Source organism: Macaca fascicularis, chromosome 19 (genome assembly GCF_037993035.2).
Source record: "Macaca fascicularis isolate 582-1 chromosome 19, T2T-MFA8v1.1".
NCBI lineage: Eukaryota > Metazoa > Chordata > Mammalia > Primates > Cercopithecidae > Macaca > Macaca fascicularis.
In genome coordinates this window covers 40689521-40707871 of record NC_088393.1, presented here as the reverse complement: position 1 = coordinate 40707871, position 18351 = coordinate 40689521, and the positions used below count along the sequence as shown (strand labels likewise).

Sequence of the window (18351 nt, the reverse complement as noted above, 5' to 3'; positions counted from 1 at the left end):
CATACCTGGCTTGCTTCCCCCACACCTTCCTGGGGAGGATGGAGACAGGGTGCCAGCGTTCCTTAGAGGGACAGTGGCCTCTGGGTTGTGTTGAACTAGGATTATCTGCCACTCTGGCAAGCCTTTTTGTTTGTTTGTTTGTTTGTTTTGAGACTGAATCTCACTCTGTCACCCAGACTGGAGTGCAGTGGTGCGTTACAGATGTGCACCACCACGCCTGGCTAATTTTTGTATTTTGAGTAGAGACAGGGTTTCACTATGTTGGTCATGCTGGTCTTGAACTCCTGACCTCAAGTGATCCACCTGCCTCGGCCTCCCAAAGTGCTGGGATTACAGGTGTGAGCCACTGCACCTGGCCTCTGGCAATTCTTTTTGTTTCCTAGTCATGTGGTTTGAGCCTCTCTGGATGTATCTGAGGGTAACCTGGTTTTTTTTTGTTGTTGTTTGTTTGTTTTTTTAAAGAGCTGAGGTCTGATATGGTTTGGCTGTGTGGATATTGAATCATGGGGGTGCTTCCCCCCATACTGTTCTCACGGTAGTGAATAGGTCTCATGAGATCTGATGGTTTTATAAGGGGAAACCTCTTCCACTGGTTCTCATTTTCTCTCTTCCCTGCCGCTGTGTAAGATGTGACTTGCTCCTTCTTGCCTTCCACCATCATTGTGAGGCCTCCCAAGCCACATGGAACTATGAGTCCGTTAAACCTCTTTTTCTTTATAATTACCCAGTCTTAGGTATGTCTTCATCAGCAGCTTGAAAATGGACTAATACAGGGTTTCACTATATCGTCCAGGCTGGACTTAAACTCCTGTGGTCCAGCGATCCTCCCGCCTCATCCTCCTGAGTACACCACCACACATGCACCACCACACCGGCTTTCTGTTCATTTTCAAAAGGGGTAGTTTTTGTTCTAGGGCCAAGAAAGGTGTTATGTCTGCGGTCGGCATGGACTAGTGAGATTGGGTCAGACATGAGCAGGTGTTGATCCCAGAATAAGTCAGAGAACAGTTGGCCAATGGTGCTTGTGTTTACACAGCTCTTCCCAGGCCTTCCAAAGCCGGAGCTCCCTCGCTTGCTCAACGTGCCAAACACAGATCTAGAGTAACAGATTCTGAATTTCCCTCAAGGCAGGCACTGCGAGCTTTGAGTTTCTTCCTGCTCTGTGTTGTCAGCCTCCCAGGCACCAGTCGAGCTCTGCCCCTGATGTCCTGCCCTTCTTCCTGAAAATCAGTAGAGAAGGTACTCACTGGAGGGAGTCACAATGGGGCCAGATGCTTGGGGAGGGGGTGGACTTGCCCTGAAAGCCCCAGTGAGGGCAGTGGGAAGTCCCAGCACAGGAGCAGGTGACAGGAGCAGCCCCCAACCACGCTTGTTGTGTAAAGGATTTCTCTTTCAACAAGACGGTGCTCCAAGCCAGCGCACAAGGGGCAGTTAGTGAGAGCAAAGAAAATAATCAGATGGCATTCTGCCTCATGACCTACATCACAATAAATTCTAGGTTGATTGATTAAGTAAATGTGCAAACAAGAAGCCCACAAAAGATGATAGAGTTTATATAATCATAGGGGTAGGGAACGACTTCTTAAAGGAAGAAGCCATAAAGAAAAAAATGTAACAGATCTAGCCAATAAAAATGTAAATTATCTGTCCAGAAATGCCATAAAGAAAATTAAGGAGCAAAGGGGAAACTTGTTACATAAATGATAGTCAGATCCACTGCCTGTGTTCTTCCTGTATAAATCCCTTAAGGATCAATAAGAAAATGATGAACATTCGCATTTTTTTTTAAAAAAAGGAACAAGTCATTCAGAAAGGAAGAAATATGAGGAAATAGACATATAAGCATGTTAAAATTTGTTAGTTCATCAGTGAAACAGTGTTTTACCCACCAGATTCCCAGTCCTGCGGGCAGACGGGCCCTGCGGTGTGCTGCTCAGGACCCCAAAATCCTTGAGTGTTCAGGGGTCCTTTTTGCAGAACATGCCCTGAGAATTGGAAATGTGCATTTGCTCAATAATCTCCCTTGTAGGAATTTAGCCCGAAGACAGTGAAGAGGCATAAGGCCATGGGTGGCCATCATGCAGAGAGGCAGAAGCAGCCTCCATCTCTAACAGTAGGAAGTTGGTTAAGTAAATTAGAGGCTGTGGTGCTGCTCATACAGCCGTTTACTTATTCAGTCACTCAACAGAGGTATACCAAAGACTTGTGATGTGCCAAGCACTATTCCGGTCTCTGAGGGAAACTACAGTGAACAAAAAGATAAAGCTCAAGCCTAATGGGAGGCTAGAGATCAACGGATAGATGGGTGGATGGATGGATGATAAGTAGGTAAGCAGGTAGGTAGATATAGAAATAGATGCTCATCACCTTCATGATGGATGGATGGATGGATGGATAGATAGATAGATAGATAGGATGATAGCTGGATGGATAGTTGATAGGTAGGTGGTAGATATAGAAATAGATGATTGATAGAGTGATGGATGAGTAGATAGAATGATAAATGGATAGATACAGAAATAGATGATTGATAGAGGAATAGATGGATGGGTGGATAGATATAGAGGGATGGATGGATGGATAGCTAGCTAGATAGATGGATAGATAGATAGATAGATAGATAGATACAGAAGGATGGATGGATGGATGGATGGATAGAGGGAGGGAGGGAGGGATGGATGATAAGTAGATTGACAGAAATAGATGATTGATAGAAGAATGGATAGATGGGTAGATGGATGGTAGATAGAGGGATGGATGGATGGATGGGTGGATGGATGGGTAGATGCATGATAGGTAGGTAGGTAGATAGATGATAGAGTGATGGATGGATGGACAGATGGGTAGATGGATGGTAGATAGAGAGATGGATGGATGGATGGATGGATGGATGGGTGGGTGGATGGATGGGTAGGTGGATGATAGGTAGGTAGATAGATGATAGAGTGATGGATGGATGGACGGATGGGTAGATGGATGATAGGCAGGTAGGTAGATAGATGATAGAGCGATGGATGGATGGGTAGTTGGATTGCAGTTAGGTAGATAGGTAGATATAGAGTGATGGATGGATGAGTAAATGGATGATAGGTAAGTAGATAGATGATGGATAGATGGATGATAGGTAGGTAGATGATAGAGTGATGGATGGATGGGTAGATGGATTATAGGTAGGTAGGCAGATAGATACAGAGTGATGGATAGATGGACAGATGGGTAGATGGATGATAAGTAGGTAGATGTAGACAGATGATTGATGGATTGATGGATGGATTGATTGATGCTAGATAGGGATAGCTAGATAAACATGTCAGATGGTGGTGAGGGTTGCAGGGGAGGGAGCTACCTTTATCCAGGGACTCAGGATGCCTCCCTGTGAAGGGGAGGAGAGACCTGAAGCGGGAGAGAGCATGCTATGGCTGTCTGGGGTGGACACTCCAGACAGAGAGAAAAAACTGATCCAGTGGCCTGGTGGGAACTTGCCTGGCAGCTCCAGGAGCAGCGAGGAGTTCGACTAAGAAGACAAGACATGACGGGGGAGTCAGGGGGAGGTGGGCTGCCGATGGGAAGTCACGGTTGGTGTGAGCAGAGGAGTCCTGTGATTCTACTTAAGCTGTGGAAAGATCTGTTTGTGGAACACACTCTGCAGGGGACAAGGGCTGAAGCAGGGCGGCCAGCCAGACCACCATCACCATTCACCGTCCCCAGCCACCGTCGCCATCCCCGAGGGAGAGAGAACCATGGCCTGCACCAGGGTGGGAGCAGTGGTGGTGGAGAAAAGTGGTCAGATTCTGGACATAGTGACGGCATTAAAAATAAAAATAGGCCAGGCACAGTGGCCCACACCTGTAATACCAGAGCTTTGGGAGGCCGAGGTGGGAGGATTGCTTGAGCCCAGGAGTTCCAGACCAGCCTGGGCAACATAGTGAGACCCCCATCTCCACAAAACTTAAAAAAATTTAGCTGGGCATGGTGGTGCATGCCTGTAGTCCCAGCTACTCAGGAGACTGAAGGGGGAGAATCACTTGAGCCCAGGACTTTGAGCCTGCAGTGAGCTATGATTGCACCACTGCACTCCAACCTGAGCGACAGAGTGATACCGTTTCTCTAAAAATAAAAATTAAAAACAAGAATAAAAAGTACATACATGTACCTGTGGATAAGGAAAATGTTGTTTAACAAGAATCTTCAGTGGGTCAGCCCAGCCCCTGCGCTGGACCGGGTGAGGCTGTTTGTCCCTGCAGACTTGTTTCAGCCCAGTTTGGGTCCCATTCACAGGTATGGAGGGGAGGAAGTTTCAGGACAATGACCACGTACATACAACTACTCAGAAAACCTGTTGGACTTTGTCTATAAAGCTGACCCCCCCCAAAACCCTGTGATACAGCATTTCTACTCCTGGCTGTTTGCTCAACCAGAGATGCATACATGGGCCCCAAAAGACTGTACAAGAACATTGATGACTACACCACCCATAATAGCTACGATCTGGAAACAACCCGAATGCTCACCCACAGAAGGATGGAGAAACACACGGGGGCTCACCCCCACAGCAGAACACAGGCCAGCAGTGAGAACCAACCAGGGACTGCTGCCCACCTAGACGGCTCCACAAACATGAGCAGCGGAAGCAGCCAACACAAAAGAGACCATATTGTTTGACTCCGTTTACATGAAGTTCAAAAGTAGGCAAACTAATCTATGGTGATAGGAGTTAGGCTACCCCTGGGGAAGAGAGACTGACCAGGTATATGGCCAGGCACGCAGGCGTGTGCAGGTTGTGCCGGGCCATTGTGCTGTGTCTGTAGGATTTGGGTTCTTTTCTGTAGGTACATCTTACTTCTGTAAAAAGGTGAGTTTGTTTTTTTTTTTTTTTCTTTAAATTACAGCTTGCTTATTTATTTATTTATTTATTTCAAGACAGAGTCTGGCTTTGTCACCCAGGCTGAAGCACACTGGCGCGATCTCGGCTCACTACATCCTCCGCCTCCCAAGTTCAAGCAATTCTCCTGTCTCAGCCTCCCACATAGCTGGGATTAAGGCACCCGCCACCATGCCTGGCTAATTTTTGTGTCTTTAGTAGAGACGGGGTTTTATCATGTTGGTCAGGCTGGTCTCGAACTCCTGACCTCGGGTGATTCACCCACCTCGGCCTCCCAAAGTGTTGGGATTACAGGCGTGAGCCACCGAGCCCAGACACAGCTAATTATTTTTTAAATAATTACTAAATATTAATCTGTGTTTATACGTTTAAAAAAATGCCTGGAAGGATGTTCAACAAAATGTTGGCTAGAGATGATCTCTGGGTGTTAACATGATCAGGGCTTTTTTTCTTTGTGCAGAGGATTTCTAAGACTTCTCCACGTACATATAAAACATAAGTATATTACAGTCTGACGAGCCAGAGCTTTGGGGACGGAGAAGGAGATAGAATGTTTTATCCAGTAACTGATCCGAGGAACTCAGAAACTCAACCTAATCAAGCACGTTGAAAATAAAGGGGAAGATTTGTTAATTGAATGTCATGTTATGTCCTCAGTTATGCTTAATACAAGATAGGCAATTTAGAATTCCCAATTATCCAATTAAAATGCTAATTATCTCGTGCCTTGATAAGGCAGCTCTTAGAGAGAGGGTGAGATGCTCTTGTCTGTCGTGTCTCTTCCTCCTGCTGTGACCGCTGCCGTCTTGGCCGCTGCCCTTGCCTGTGATTGGCGGATCCCCCCCTTCTGGGCGGGGCCTCAGTATCCCAGGCCTCCCCCAGACCCCAGCTCCTGCTTTCCACCAGCTGGCCTGGGGTGCCTTCGCCCAGGACTTGGTGGGCCAGTTGTCCTTGCAGACCTCTTTCTGCTCAGTTCAGGCCTCGTGCGTGGGTGCGAGGTCAGGGCCCCGGAAGGCGTTAGTCATGGCATCACCCACTGCCAGTGTTTATGGAATTGAAGTTTTTCCCAGCATCTCCTTCAGCCTTCACAGCAAGCCCTGAGGTCAGCACTGTTCCGGCCCCCACCTACTGACAGACTTGAGGTTTCAGAGGCATCCGGGTCAAGACCATATGCTTTGCAGTCGGAGACCCTGCATGGACTCGAAGCCTGAACACGGATTCATTGGGTTTCCTGACCCCAACCCGTCATTGTTCTGAGCTGCAGCATCTTCCTCTGTGCAGTGGGAAAATCCCTGAGCCCCAAAAGGGTTGTCATGCTAAATGCTGCAGTTGACTGTTCAGTTTTTCTTACTGGAGTAGCTACACAACCTGCCTCAAGCATCAGACTGAGTGGGCAGCAGGGCCTGGATTGGATCAGTCTGCCCACCCCTCCCCACAATGCAGTGCCTTGTGGGTCCCCCTTGGCAGGAGCTGAGTAGTCAGGGAGAGTGACCTGGGCGGCAGTGGGGCTCTAGGAGTGTAACTTCACCTGATTGGCCACGTGGAGATGGTCCATACAAGCCCAAGACGCCTGGCCCCATATACCCTGTGACCATGCCGGCTGGCCTTCTGGAAGTCCTGGTAGGAGGGTGTTGCCCCAGGTCAAACCGTCTCTGTCTGTAGACCAGGACGGGGGTGGGAGCAGCGAGAGGAGGGAGTGAGGAGCTCCGGGCAGCAGAGCAAGCTGCCGAAGCCGAGCACCGCATCTGCTGCAGACAGCCCGGGTCTGACGCTGCCGTGTTGGTGCCGGCTACACGGTGATGCTGACCAGCTAGCACCAGTTTTATTAATCATGCATTTCTGCCTTTAGTCCGAGGCTTCAGGTCAGTCCCTTCTTGGTAACACTTCACGTGAATGCCTCTTGCTCATTTCAGGCACTTGGAGCCTCAGCGGGTGTTCATTCCTAGCTTTCTCTCTGTTTGTCCTCACGCTGGGGCCTGGGGAAGGGGAGGCATGGGACAGCCCCCCAGTTCACTGCCAAGTCCCTGTGCCTGTTCTTTGGGAGACCCACAGGGAACAGTGCTAAAGGAGCCGGGACCCACCTGGGAGTTGGGGCAGAGCCTTGGATAGGTCGCTGGTACCACCCAGGCGGCAATTCCAAGGGTAGGGCTTGGGCGCCTTCGCCTATACCTTCTGATGACCCACTTGGTCACCGCAGAAGAACGGTGTGGAGCAGCTCCCCTCCTTCCATGGGAATTCAAGAAGAATGTAGCACGTGCTTCTAGTTGCATGCAAAAGGAGCTATGCCAGGGCTCCACCGGTAGAAACATCCGGTTTTGCCTCCAAGTCCTCCATAGTGGCTGCTCCCACTTTGGGGACCGTAAGACACCCTCTGCTCGGCCCCAGGTGTCTCAGGGCATTCCTTGCAGGACTGCATGGCCCTTATTCCGAAAAGGATTTTCCTTTAGTAACTGGTGTATCACGTTAATTACACAATTATGGTCATGTATACCCAGAAAATATCGCAGCAATTACCTAAAATAAATGAATGTGAATTATAAGCAACTTAGTGCTGAGACAGCTAGACACAGCATAACTGCTTGGCCCCAAACATCAGGAGGTACTTCTCACCCTCTGTGGCTCTCTCCCTCTTACACGTCCCAGGCCCACCCCGGGAAGGTGGGGACCCTGGGTCAGCTCTCTGAGGGTGAGGGGCAGCCGTGAAGGGATGGTGGGCACAGGCGCCCTCTGTCCAGCCAGAAGCCTGTCTGTGCGCACGTGTCCCGGTAGCTGGTGCAGAGGACACACCTCCGCGTTTTCGCTGGTGAACATTCTGGAGACGCTGGGAGTGTGTGGGCCCGAGAAGGACTTCTGTAGAGAACTTGGCTGCCTGGAGGGTGCGGGAGTGGGTGTCCAGGCCGTGGACCTATGCAGATTCTCTTTGGTTTTAAAGGAATAGTCAAGAGGCTGCTTCTCAAAGCCTGGCACAGGATGCCCACGACCTCCTCTCCTGCTGCCTGAGGAGGGATCCCCATTCTCCAGGCTCCCTCCAGGCTCCCTCCAGGCCTCTGAACAGTGACTGCGATGGCTAGGTCACTGTACACAGAGCTCCTTGGGTGCCAAACACTATTCTGTATACTCCATGTATGTTAAATCATTTGACTGACATAGCAGCCCTGGGAGGGAGGCACCAGTATCATCCCCATTTTACGGATGAGGAAACTGAGGCACGGAGAGGCCATTCAGCTGGCCAGCGGCAGAGCCAAGATTTGCCCTTGAGGTTGGTGTTGAGTCCCAGAAGGCGGGGTATGTGGGGCCCAGAGCAGGGAGCCCAGCACAGGGACTGGGGTGCGGAACACACACTCGCCACCTCAGGTTTGTAACCCCATGTCCCGACTACCTGCTTTCCTAAGCCCTCTGCCCAACTGCGGGGGTTTCACTAGCTCTGCCTATTTTTGCTCCCAAGCTCCTGTTCCCGGCCCAGCCTCCTCTCTCCACCTCTTGAGTACCTGAGATCCATTGAGGCCCAGCTGGGGAAAGGGAATGATGTGGCCTGGGCCGCCCCTTACACCGCCTCACTGACCTCTTCGGCACCACCCCACCCGTGCTGGAGGCACATAGCTTGGTCGACACTTGCTGCCAGGCAGCCCTTCCACCACTGTCTGGGCAGCTGCAGCATTTTTATAGGACTGTGGTCCGTCTTCATGTTAGGTGATAAACTTCTGAGGGCAGGAGCTGGGCCGTGTGCCCGGGAGCGCTCCACGGGCTGGATTTGTGGGTCCCAGCGGGAAGCCTAGTGACACGGTCTCTGGGGACCCCATTCCTGCAGATCTGGGTCTGGGAACTTGCTGCTCCTGCCCCATTTGTCATCTCCTGGCACTGACAGATGTGCCTGCCCCCCTGACACTGCAGTAACTCCATCCACCTCATTATTCACCACTCACCTAGATTCCCCCTGGTTGCTTAAGGCCTCTCTCACTTCTGCCTGGATACAAGCCTCTTCTACCCGAGTCTTGCCTGGGAGAAATTTATAGACGAAGGTGTTAGAGGAATGGCCACATAAGGAAAAACAACGGGGCCCACATGGCAGCCAGGATGTCGTTGCTGGGACTTAGGCAGACCACGGCCTCCTCTCAGCCAATCAGGAAGCCGCTTCCTGCTGCTGGGGAGGAGGTGCACGCTGGGCTTGAGCCTAGCTGGGGTATGTGCACCACCCCATCGCCTTCCAGGTGAGCAGGAGGGAGCAGGGGCTGTTAGACCCAGCTGGACCCGGGCTGCATGGGCTGCACGTGTGAGTCACAAATTTATGGACGGAGCCTGCGGAGATGGTTGCAGAGGGGCGGTGGCACTCCTGCCTGTCTTGCTGGCTGCTGCCCTCTGCTGGAGAGCCTGTTCCGGGTGTTAATTATTTTGGGTGGGTAGTAGCTAGCCTGCTCCAGGGATGAGTTGGCTGGACCCCTCCTGCCTCGCACTTGGAGGAGTTGTGATGCTGCCGCTGCCATGGCATGTCGGCCATCCGTGGAACAGGCTGTCAGCCTGTCCTCATAGCCCACACTTGCTCCTGGTCAACCCAGCACCACTCGCCAAGCTCTGGCCCAGAGCTCTGGCCCAAATGTGCGGGGGCTGCACGTTGCCTCTGCATCAAGCATGGGCCGCGGTTTGGAGCGTCCACCCCTCAGTGCGCACCCCTTGAAGATTAAAACTGTGACGGGCTTACGCGTATCCACAGGCCTCTGTGCCGCCACATCTGCCCAGAACTTGGGTGCCCTTGTGCGTCCACACCCCAAGCCCAAAATCTTCAGAAAACATGGGCTCGTTTTGCCCACCAGTTATTGCCACCAAAGCACCAGTGTGTCCTCAAGTTGCGTCAGAAAAGGTCATTTAAAACAAAATTCAGGGCTGAAGTCCAGCGTGAAGCATTTCAGCCTCTTACAGGCTGGCGTGAATATCCAGCACGTGGTGCTCTCCTCTTTCCAGCTCCTTCCTGTGGAATAGTGTGTGGAGTTGTCAACGTGGCTGGCAAAGGTGACCAATGTCAGGCCGCACTTCGCAGGTGAAAACTGGGTCAGCCTTTCTTTAGTTTGGTGCTTCTGTGAGCTGTGCCTTCGTGAAAGTACTATTTTTTTCTTAAAAAGCAGCAAAGGCATTCAGAGACAGTTGTCTCCACTGAGTGGGTTATGCAGGGGGAAGCTTGCTGCAGGCGAGAGAGCCAAGTTTCCTCACTGCCTCCCCTTTCTGATTTTTTTTATTGTATTGATTGATTGATTGATTTTTTAAGAGATGGGGTCTCACTGTGTTGCCCAGGCTGGTCTTGAACTCCCGGCCTCAAGCAGTCCTCCAACCTTGGCCTCCCAAAGTGCTGGGATGACAAGTGGGAGCCACTGCGCCCGGCCTGCCTCTCCTTTGTTGTAGAATATGTGAGTTCCTCTGTACATGCAGGTGGCGTCTCTGTCCCTCTGCCTGTCTTTTCTGAAGCCAGCCAGTCCCAGTGCAGCCCGTGGTTGTCTGCAGGTCACTTGTCCCACAGAGGCCCTCTGTCCCCATCACGTCGAGAATGACCATGTGACCCCCGAGCTTCACTTCTGTCGGTGCAGGACCACATCTCCCAAAGCCAAGGGAGCACCCCTGTTCGACGGCGTCGGTCAGGCCTCTTCTTGGGCTGTCTAGGAGGGTGCCACAGAGGTGTGCAGTGGCTTCTGAGGCCGCCTCTCTGGCCTGACACACAGGGCTTGCCACATGGGGCGCTGGCCTTGCCTGCCTTGGTAGGAACGTGCCTGGACTGTGGCGAAACTCAGCGCTGAGACTCCCAGGAGGTGGAAGCGGCCTCCTGAGCGCTTGCACCACCAATTCTGGGGGCTGGGGGCGGCTGAGGAGGGGAGCGTGTGGCTTCCTTGCCTCCCTGGCAGTTCCTGAAATCCTTTATTTTCAGGAAATATTTCACTCACAGATACCCAATTATCCTGTGAGGTTTGGAAGGCAAGTCTGAAAGCCGATTGAATCTACCACAGCCATTCCTGCATAACAACTGCTTAATACCCAATCATGACAATTATACGTAATTTGTGTTGACAGTGCCTAGAAGACGAAACTCCCCTGTATGGAAGTTCTCTAAGGCAGGCCTGGAACGTGCAGGGCAGGACCGCCACGTGGCGTGCCCTCGGGCGGCCGCAGTGACTGCCCTGGTTAGGGGTGGGCAGGTGGGGGCCACCTGGGCCTACCTCACCTGGTGGACCAGCTGTGGTCTGGCAGGAAAGCTATTGCCGAGGCCTCAGGGAGGGGGTGAGGGCAGCTCCCCACCACCACACCCCTTACCAGCTGGGTTCTGCAGAGGAAGACCAGGGCAGAATGACTCAGTCCCTTGGAGCTCAATGACCCATGCAGCGACTGCGCTACCATCCGCCATCCTAGAGGCCTCCCCAATGCTGGCTCTGGGCTCAGCCTGGGGGCTGGGGCTTGTCTTTCTCTCCAGGCTTGGCTGTGGCCCCACCTGCTCAGGGTGGGAGCTTGTGGAGGGGGCCCAGCGAGCATGTGGCTTGTTCCAAGGAGGGAGAAGCAGGATGTGTGCCCCAGGCCTTGCCTCTCCCACATCGCTGAGGACCACCCTGCTCTGCCCCACCTGCAGGAGGCCTGTCCCTCACCCCTTCTGCCCACAGCTCCTGTGCCCTCTCCCCGGGTGAGCACAGGCCGTGCATCCAGCCCCTCCTGGCAGGGTGGGTGGTGGCCACTGGGCACAGAGTCATAGTGAATCACTTCCTCCAACTCTGCAGAAATGTGTGGCCTCTGGCCCAGCCCGGCTTCCCCCAGGGCCCAGGCTCCGGAAGTCCCATCTGTCCTGATGTGCCTGGGAAGCCACTTGCCATGGCAGGGGAGGCTGGCGAGCTCCTCTGGCAGATGGCTGCGCCCTGCTGGGCCCCCAGCTTCCCTGTCTCTCCACACTGGCCTCTGAGATTCTGCAGCCTGTGACTGACCCCCAGGCTGTAAGCCTCACAGACTCACACTGAGAGTTTGGACCATTTTGGGGCCACAGCAGGGGAGCACATGGGCCAAGGGCCTTCCCTTGAGGTTCATGGGGCTTGTGGAGTGGGGTGTACCTGCTCTGATGCCCCCACCCTAACGCATCTCTCCCCCCGCAGCCTCTTCAAGCACTACTGCTACTCCCGGGGCGGCATGCGCCACAGCTCCTACACCTGCATCTGCGGCAGGTAAGTGGGGCACCCTGGCTTCCCTGGGGGTGACCAGTGGGAGGAGGTAGGGCAGTTAGTGGGGGGCTCCACCATCCCCCAGCTCAGCCACACTTGCTCACTCACACGCCCACACCAGTGCCTGGCCCAAGCTTGGAAGTCGCTCCTCGCTCCCAAGACTCCAGGAGCTGAGGTGACCTCTGCCTGCAGGACCTGGCACTGGGTGAAGGAGGGAGCATGGCTTGCCCATTGCAGAGAGGCTGCTTGGCATCCCCTCCCTCCTGTCCCCAGCTGGTCAGCACAGCAGCTAAGCACAGGAAGGCCACTCCTCCACACAGGCACACACAGAGCGTGTGGGGACCGGGCTGTGAGCCCAGGCTGGGCAGCTTCTGTGTGCAGCAGGGGTGGCGTGTGGCAGGGTCAGTGCAGAAAGCGGTGGCAGTGTGTCCGTGTGTGGGTGTGGCTGCATGGGGCCCAGTGCTGCTATATGTGGGTGTGCATGTCACTGTTGGTGTGCCTGCTCATGGCACATGGTGGCGAGGGGCAGGGCTCTGTGTGGGTGTGTGTGCTTGGGTGTGTGCCATCAACACATGGCTGGGTGTGCTTGGAGGCACACACATGGTAGAAATGACCATGATACGGGATCACTGCCATGCTGTCCGGGCCATGCACAGCAGCGTGTGTCCCTTTGGGTGTGTCTGCCCCCACATACATCCTGGCTGTGGGCGTGGCCCCCTCGTCTCCTGGGCTCTCCCAGCCAATCTCGCTGCTCTCTGCCCGGGCTCTGCCCCTCGAGTCTGGCCCCTGCTCCACCAGGATGGAGCCGGGCAGCTCTGCCAGTGTGCACATCCCTGGCACATGAATAATACATGTGAACATCTCAGTCCTTGGAAATGTTCTCCTCTGGTGGATGGAGAGAAAATCATTATTTCTACTTTTATGATTCCCGAGGCTTCTGAGCAGGGCCATAAATATTACACGCAGGTGGGATTTTTTTCCCCCACTTTGGACAGACTTAAGTCCTTTTTTTCTTAAAGGCATCGCTCATTAGGGAAGCCACCTCGGGCAGAGGAGCGAGGAGCCTCTTGGTTTCCTGTCTCTGCAGCCCGGTCAGGATGCCAGGGCGGCTCCAGGACAGCCGGGGCCCTTTCCACAGGCCCTCTCTCCTTTGGCTACCAGGAAAGGAGGGCATCCATAGGGCCCTTCTTCAGGCCCAGGAACTGCTGTTTCTCCCTTTTTGCTCTTTTTTAAATTTAAAGACAGGGTCTCCCTCTTTTGCCCAGGCTGGAGTGCGGTGGCATGATCATAGCTCACTGCAGCCTCCACTTCCCAGGCTCAGGTGATCCTCCTAGCTCAGCCTCCTGAGTAGCTGGGATTACAGGTGTGAGCCACCACACCCGGCTAATTTTTTTGCATTTTCTGTAGAGGTGGGGTTTCGCCATGTTGCCCAGGCTGGTCTCGAACTCGTGGGCTCAAATGATCCACCCGTCTTGACCTCCCAAAGTACCGGGATGACAGGTGTGAGCCACCACACCCAGCCCATTGCTAAGCTTTACGTGTGCTCCACGTGGTGCCCACATCCCAGCCCAGAGGGCAGCTGCCTAACCACGCTTTCAGCCGGGAGGCTCTGCCACAGACTGAGGCTGGTTGCCAGCCATGTGGCTGTGGGGTGACAGGGCCACCATGTCCCCCAGCCTCCCCTCTGGCTGTGGACCTGGTCCAACCACGCCTGGGCCCCTGCTGGAGGTAGGGACAGTGCTGCCCATGGGCAGGGGATTGGGCATCCATCCCCTCTTCCAGAGCCTGCTGCATAAGGATGGGCTTTGATCACCCTCCCCTGGCTCTTTGCAGTGGTGAGAACTCAGCCGTGCTTCACTACGGACATGCTGGGGCCCCCAATGACCGAACGATCCAGAATGGGGACATGTGGTAAGTAGGGCCACTGGCCCTGGCTCTGTGTGTGAACAGCCAGGCCAAGGTTGGACTCAGCTTCAAGATGGACCAGAAGCCCCTGGGCCCCTGTCCTGAGAGGGTTAACCACAGCAAGTCCCTGGGCTTCTTGGCCCAGATTTCTCTGCCAAGGCCATCGGGCTGCGTGGTGCCTTCTCCAGGGCCAAAAGCCTGCACCACCCCAAGGAGCACTGAGAGAGAGGGCGCAGGAGAGGGGGCCCCCCACCGATGGTTTCCTGTGGGCCCTGGGATTGTGGGCTCTCTGAGGGTGCCTGAACCATCCCCAGCCTCTGCCCAGGCTGTCCTCTCCATTTAGGGGGCATCATGCTCACATCTTTATGTCTTGGTCTGGAGCTGGGAGGACCCCAGGGAGCCTCCCACGCTCTGAAACCTGCCATCCTCCTGCCGCGGGAGCCCATTGCCTATGCGGCCCTGCATTCAGCAAGTCGGCGGTACTGACCTGCGGCTGTGTGCAGGGCTTTCCTGAGCACGATTTGCTGTGCTCACAGCTCTTCACAGAAGCCATGACAGAGATGTGGGCAGGCCCTATGGCCTCCGCCCCTCGGGTAGGCTCTTGTCTCACTGGAGGACTTGCAGTCCTACCCACAGCCCCTCAGTGTTCAGGACAGAGCAGCTGGGCTGCCCCAGGGCGGGGAAGGGGTATGTGAGTACCTGTAGCCTGGCCCCTGCTCAGTCCCTCCATGTTCTTTGCCTGTCCCCTGCACGTCCAGATGTCAACCAGGGCCAGCCTAGGCAATGCAGAGCTCCTGAGAGCTGCCCCAATGCTGGGACCGTGGCTCTGTCTTGGCCCTGGTCCTGGTCCCACGCAAGCCCTGTCTTGGCCTCCCCACATTTCACGGTAGTCACTGACCAGCAGAGGAGGTGCCTTGTCCCTCCCGGTTCTTTGGTGCCCTTCCTTCTATGGCGGATGCACCTGAACAAGCTTCCCACAGAGCCCTCTGCCCCCCAGCAGCGTGGCGTGTCCTCTCAGGCCTGTGTCGTGCCTGGCTGGGCTGCTTCCGCCTCCCCATCAAGGAGCCATCCCAATGTGCCAGCTCCTTCAGCAGGAGTTCCTGCGATAGCTGCTCACGGGCCTGGATCCCGCCTCGCCCTACGGCAGGTAGTGGTGGGAGCCCATCCCCAAGAATCCCCAGACATGCCCACTGAAGGACAGGAACATACATGCCCAGACCTACGGACAGACAACCAGCTGCCCAGAGAGCCACCGAGCGTTGAGCTGTCAGGGCCGAGTATTTGCGGGAACACACTGAGTCTCAGGGTCCTCCCTGCCCTTGGGCATATGGTCCACTGAGACTGCCCGGGCTCCCTGCTCACCCAGGTCCGTAGCTGATGAGCTGTTCCAGCTCGGGCCACGCTGACAGGAGCCCAGCTCGCCCTTGGGTGGGGCCAGCACATGCCGCAGCAGTAGGGCTGTGTTAGGAACACGGCAGGTTGAGGGGGCAAACGGAGGCAGGCCGGTGGAACTGCTGCCCACTGCGCGCTGGGTCTCAGTGGACTCCCTGGCCTGCCTGACAGCACTGGCTCCATGGATCCTGGTTCAGTCTGGCACCACAGTGAGCCCCACAAACGGTGGGGCTGGGCATCCACCATGCTCGGGGCTGGGAGGGTCAAAGCAGAGCTCAGCTCTCCTCCTACACGTAGCCTGGGGCCCCAAGGTGACCGGGCCCTCCCTGTGTGTCTCTGTGGATTTTTTCACCCGCTCCTCACCCTGATCCTGCAATGTAGGCACCTCACCCCATGTGTGGGCCAAGGAACTCGGACACAAGGAGGGCACCAGGCCCAGTTGAGGCCAGAGGCACTTAGGGAAGGAATTGGGAAACTCAGACTTGGCTCAGCAGGGGACTAGAGCAGGAGAGGGTGGCAGCCCTGCTCCCATACCGTGGATCCACCAGTGGCTCCAGAGACCACCTGCCCTCCTCCTGAAACTTTTCTTTTTAAGACAGTGTTGCTCTGTCTCCCAGGCTAGAGTGCGGTGGCACAGTCATAGCTCATTGCAGCCTCGAACTCCTGAGCTCAAGTGATCCTCCCACCTCAGCCTCCCAAGTAGCTGAGACTACAGGTGCAAGCCACCATGCCCAGTGAATTTTTTTATTTTTAATATTAAAAAGACAGGGTCTCACCATGTTGCTCAGGCTGGTCTGGAATTCCTGGGCTTAAGTGATCCTCTTGCCTCGGCCTCCCAAAAGTGTAGGGATTACAGACGTGAGCCACGGTGCCCAGCCCTGAAACCTTTTCTGATGCTCTTTAACCCTGTAGCCCATTCTGGCTGGGCCAGGAGGACAGGACATGGGAACCCAGTCTCAGGGCAGAGGCAGGCATCCAGCCACACCAGTGGGTTCACAGTCCAGGAGGCACTTCTGGGTGGCTGGAGAGCCCTGTGCCAGAGCCACGTGGCCATGAGCTTTTCTCCTCTGTGGGCTCAGCACACCCCAGAGGAAGTGGCTGCTCTTTTATGACCCTCTTTATCTGCCCCAGAGAGGGTCCTCACCCTGTGAGAGGCTAATCCCAGACGCTGTGGCCTCGGCCCTCTGGGACAGCACATGGCACCTGCATCTCCCGGCTGCAGCTGTAAAGGCAGGAGTGATCCGAGGATGTTAATGCCAAGTCCAAATTGGTGATTTGATTTTTCTAGTGCCGACTTTGAAATGTAGCCAGTAGAATAATTATGAGTTTATTGTAGTCAATTTATTATGCAGCATTTAGAACAACATGTTTTGTTGATTACTGCTACTGCCAGATTGCTGGCGGCATTTATAATCCATTGTTGTATTGAAATTGATCTGCCAAGCGCCTACTGCGTTCGGTAAATAATAAATCACTGTGTTATCCCAACATAAAAGCCACGATACTTCATCCTAAGGTATGAAACTAAAGCATGAGCCCAGCATAGAATTCCCCCTGAAGCCGAGCGCCTCCCAGAGCAGCGCACCTGCTGCAATGGCCTGCTGTGGGTTTTAGTCCTTTGACTGGGTGAAGATACCCCAGAGAGATTTTAGCTTCTAGGAATGGGATTTTGCAGGGAATCAGAGCCGGTCCAGGGCAGCCAGATTATACAGCTGCACTGGAGAAGGGTTGGGGGTACTAAGGGGAGACCAGCCTTTTCCAATCCTCTCTCCACAGTCCCAGATACGAGCACTCCCCCAGCACTCACGCACATGGATACACACACAGGGAGCTGACCGAGGCCGTGCTGCGTGGCAGTGATCACGGGGCAAGCCCCTGCCTCCCTGTCTCGCAGTGGCCACCTAGCACAGCGTGGGCCCTCTTCGGGTGAGAGCGGCAGCCCCGGTGTCCTCACTGAGCTGGGCAGGCCAGGCCCTGATGCCCACTTCCAGCAGCTGGTTCTGCAGCACAGGCTGGAGGTTCGAGCCACAGGCAGAGCTTGGACCAGGCCTGGCTTATTCTCAGACAGCTCCTGTCCCATGGCTGTCCTGTTCTGTGTCTTCAGCCCAAAAGTGTCCTCCATGTTGTGTGTGCCAAGTGGGGTTTGGGGTTGGCTAGGCCCCCCTCCCACTCCTCCATCCTTTACCCTTCTAGCAGCTTCCCTGGAGCTAGGCTGAGTCCACTGTTGGCCACAGTCATGGCCCGAGAGGGCCTGTGATCCAGACACCCTGGTTTCTCCTTCAGGTCAGGCTTGTCAGCCAAGGACTGAGACAGACATCCTGAGGGCCGTCCCTTACCCCCAGCCAGCCACCCCCCGGCCCCTTCACACTTCTCTGGGCGGGATCCGCCCCACCCGCTCGCGTGCAGGCAGGGATGAGGGGTGGGACTTTGTGGTGGCTGCACATCCTCTCGGCCTGGTCCAGAGCCAAGCGGCCCTATGTGGGGCCTGTAGCCACCAAGCCTCTGGGGGTTTTGCTGTTGTTCTCAGAGCCTTTTCCTGCTGCGACCGTGGGGTTCACCATGAACCCCATCTCCAAGTCACTGTATCAGAGGGGCCATTCGCTGCTTTTTGTTTTCCTTTAAGCACCCAGGCAGATTTTTTTTTTTTTTTTGAGACGGAGTCTCGCTCTGTCGCCCAGGCTGGAGTGCAGTGGCCAGATCTCAGCTCACTGCAAGCTCCGCCTCCCGGGTTCCCGCCATTCTCCTGCCTCAGCCTCCCGAGTAGCTGGGACCACAGGCGCCGCCACCTCGCCCGGCTAATTTTTTGTGTTTTTAGTAGAGACGGGGTTTCGCCGTGTTAGCCAGGATGGTCTCAATCTCCTGACCTTGTGATCCGCCCGTCTCGGCCTCCCAAAGTGCTGGGATTACAGGCTTGAGCCACCGCGCCCGGCCATCACCCAGGCAGATTTTCAAGAACAGGGTTACAAAAGCGCAGCACGCCTGCTAATTAACTTT

General features: G+C 54.7%; 1 protein-coding gene across 3 annotated transcripts in view; it reads left to right on the top strand.

The window, feature by feature from the left end:
- Positions 1-18351, top strand: part of PEPD (peptidase D) — a 136245-nt gene that overhangs the window by 97703 nt on the left and 20191 nt on the right. For 2 of the 3 annotated variants that reach the window (XM_045380628.2, XM_045380630.2), the window contains exons 10-11: positions 11995-12063; positions 13894-13971. In XM_045380628.2, the coding sequence (XP_045236563.2) occupies positions 11995-12063; positions 13894-13971 (147 nt within the window). Of the gene's footprint in view, positions 1-11690; positions 11839-11994; positions 12064-13893; positions 13972-18351 lie in introns of those variants that run through there. The other variant, XM_074023081.1, reaches the window with a different exon arrangement.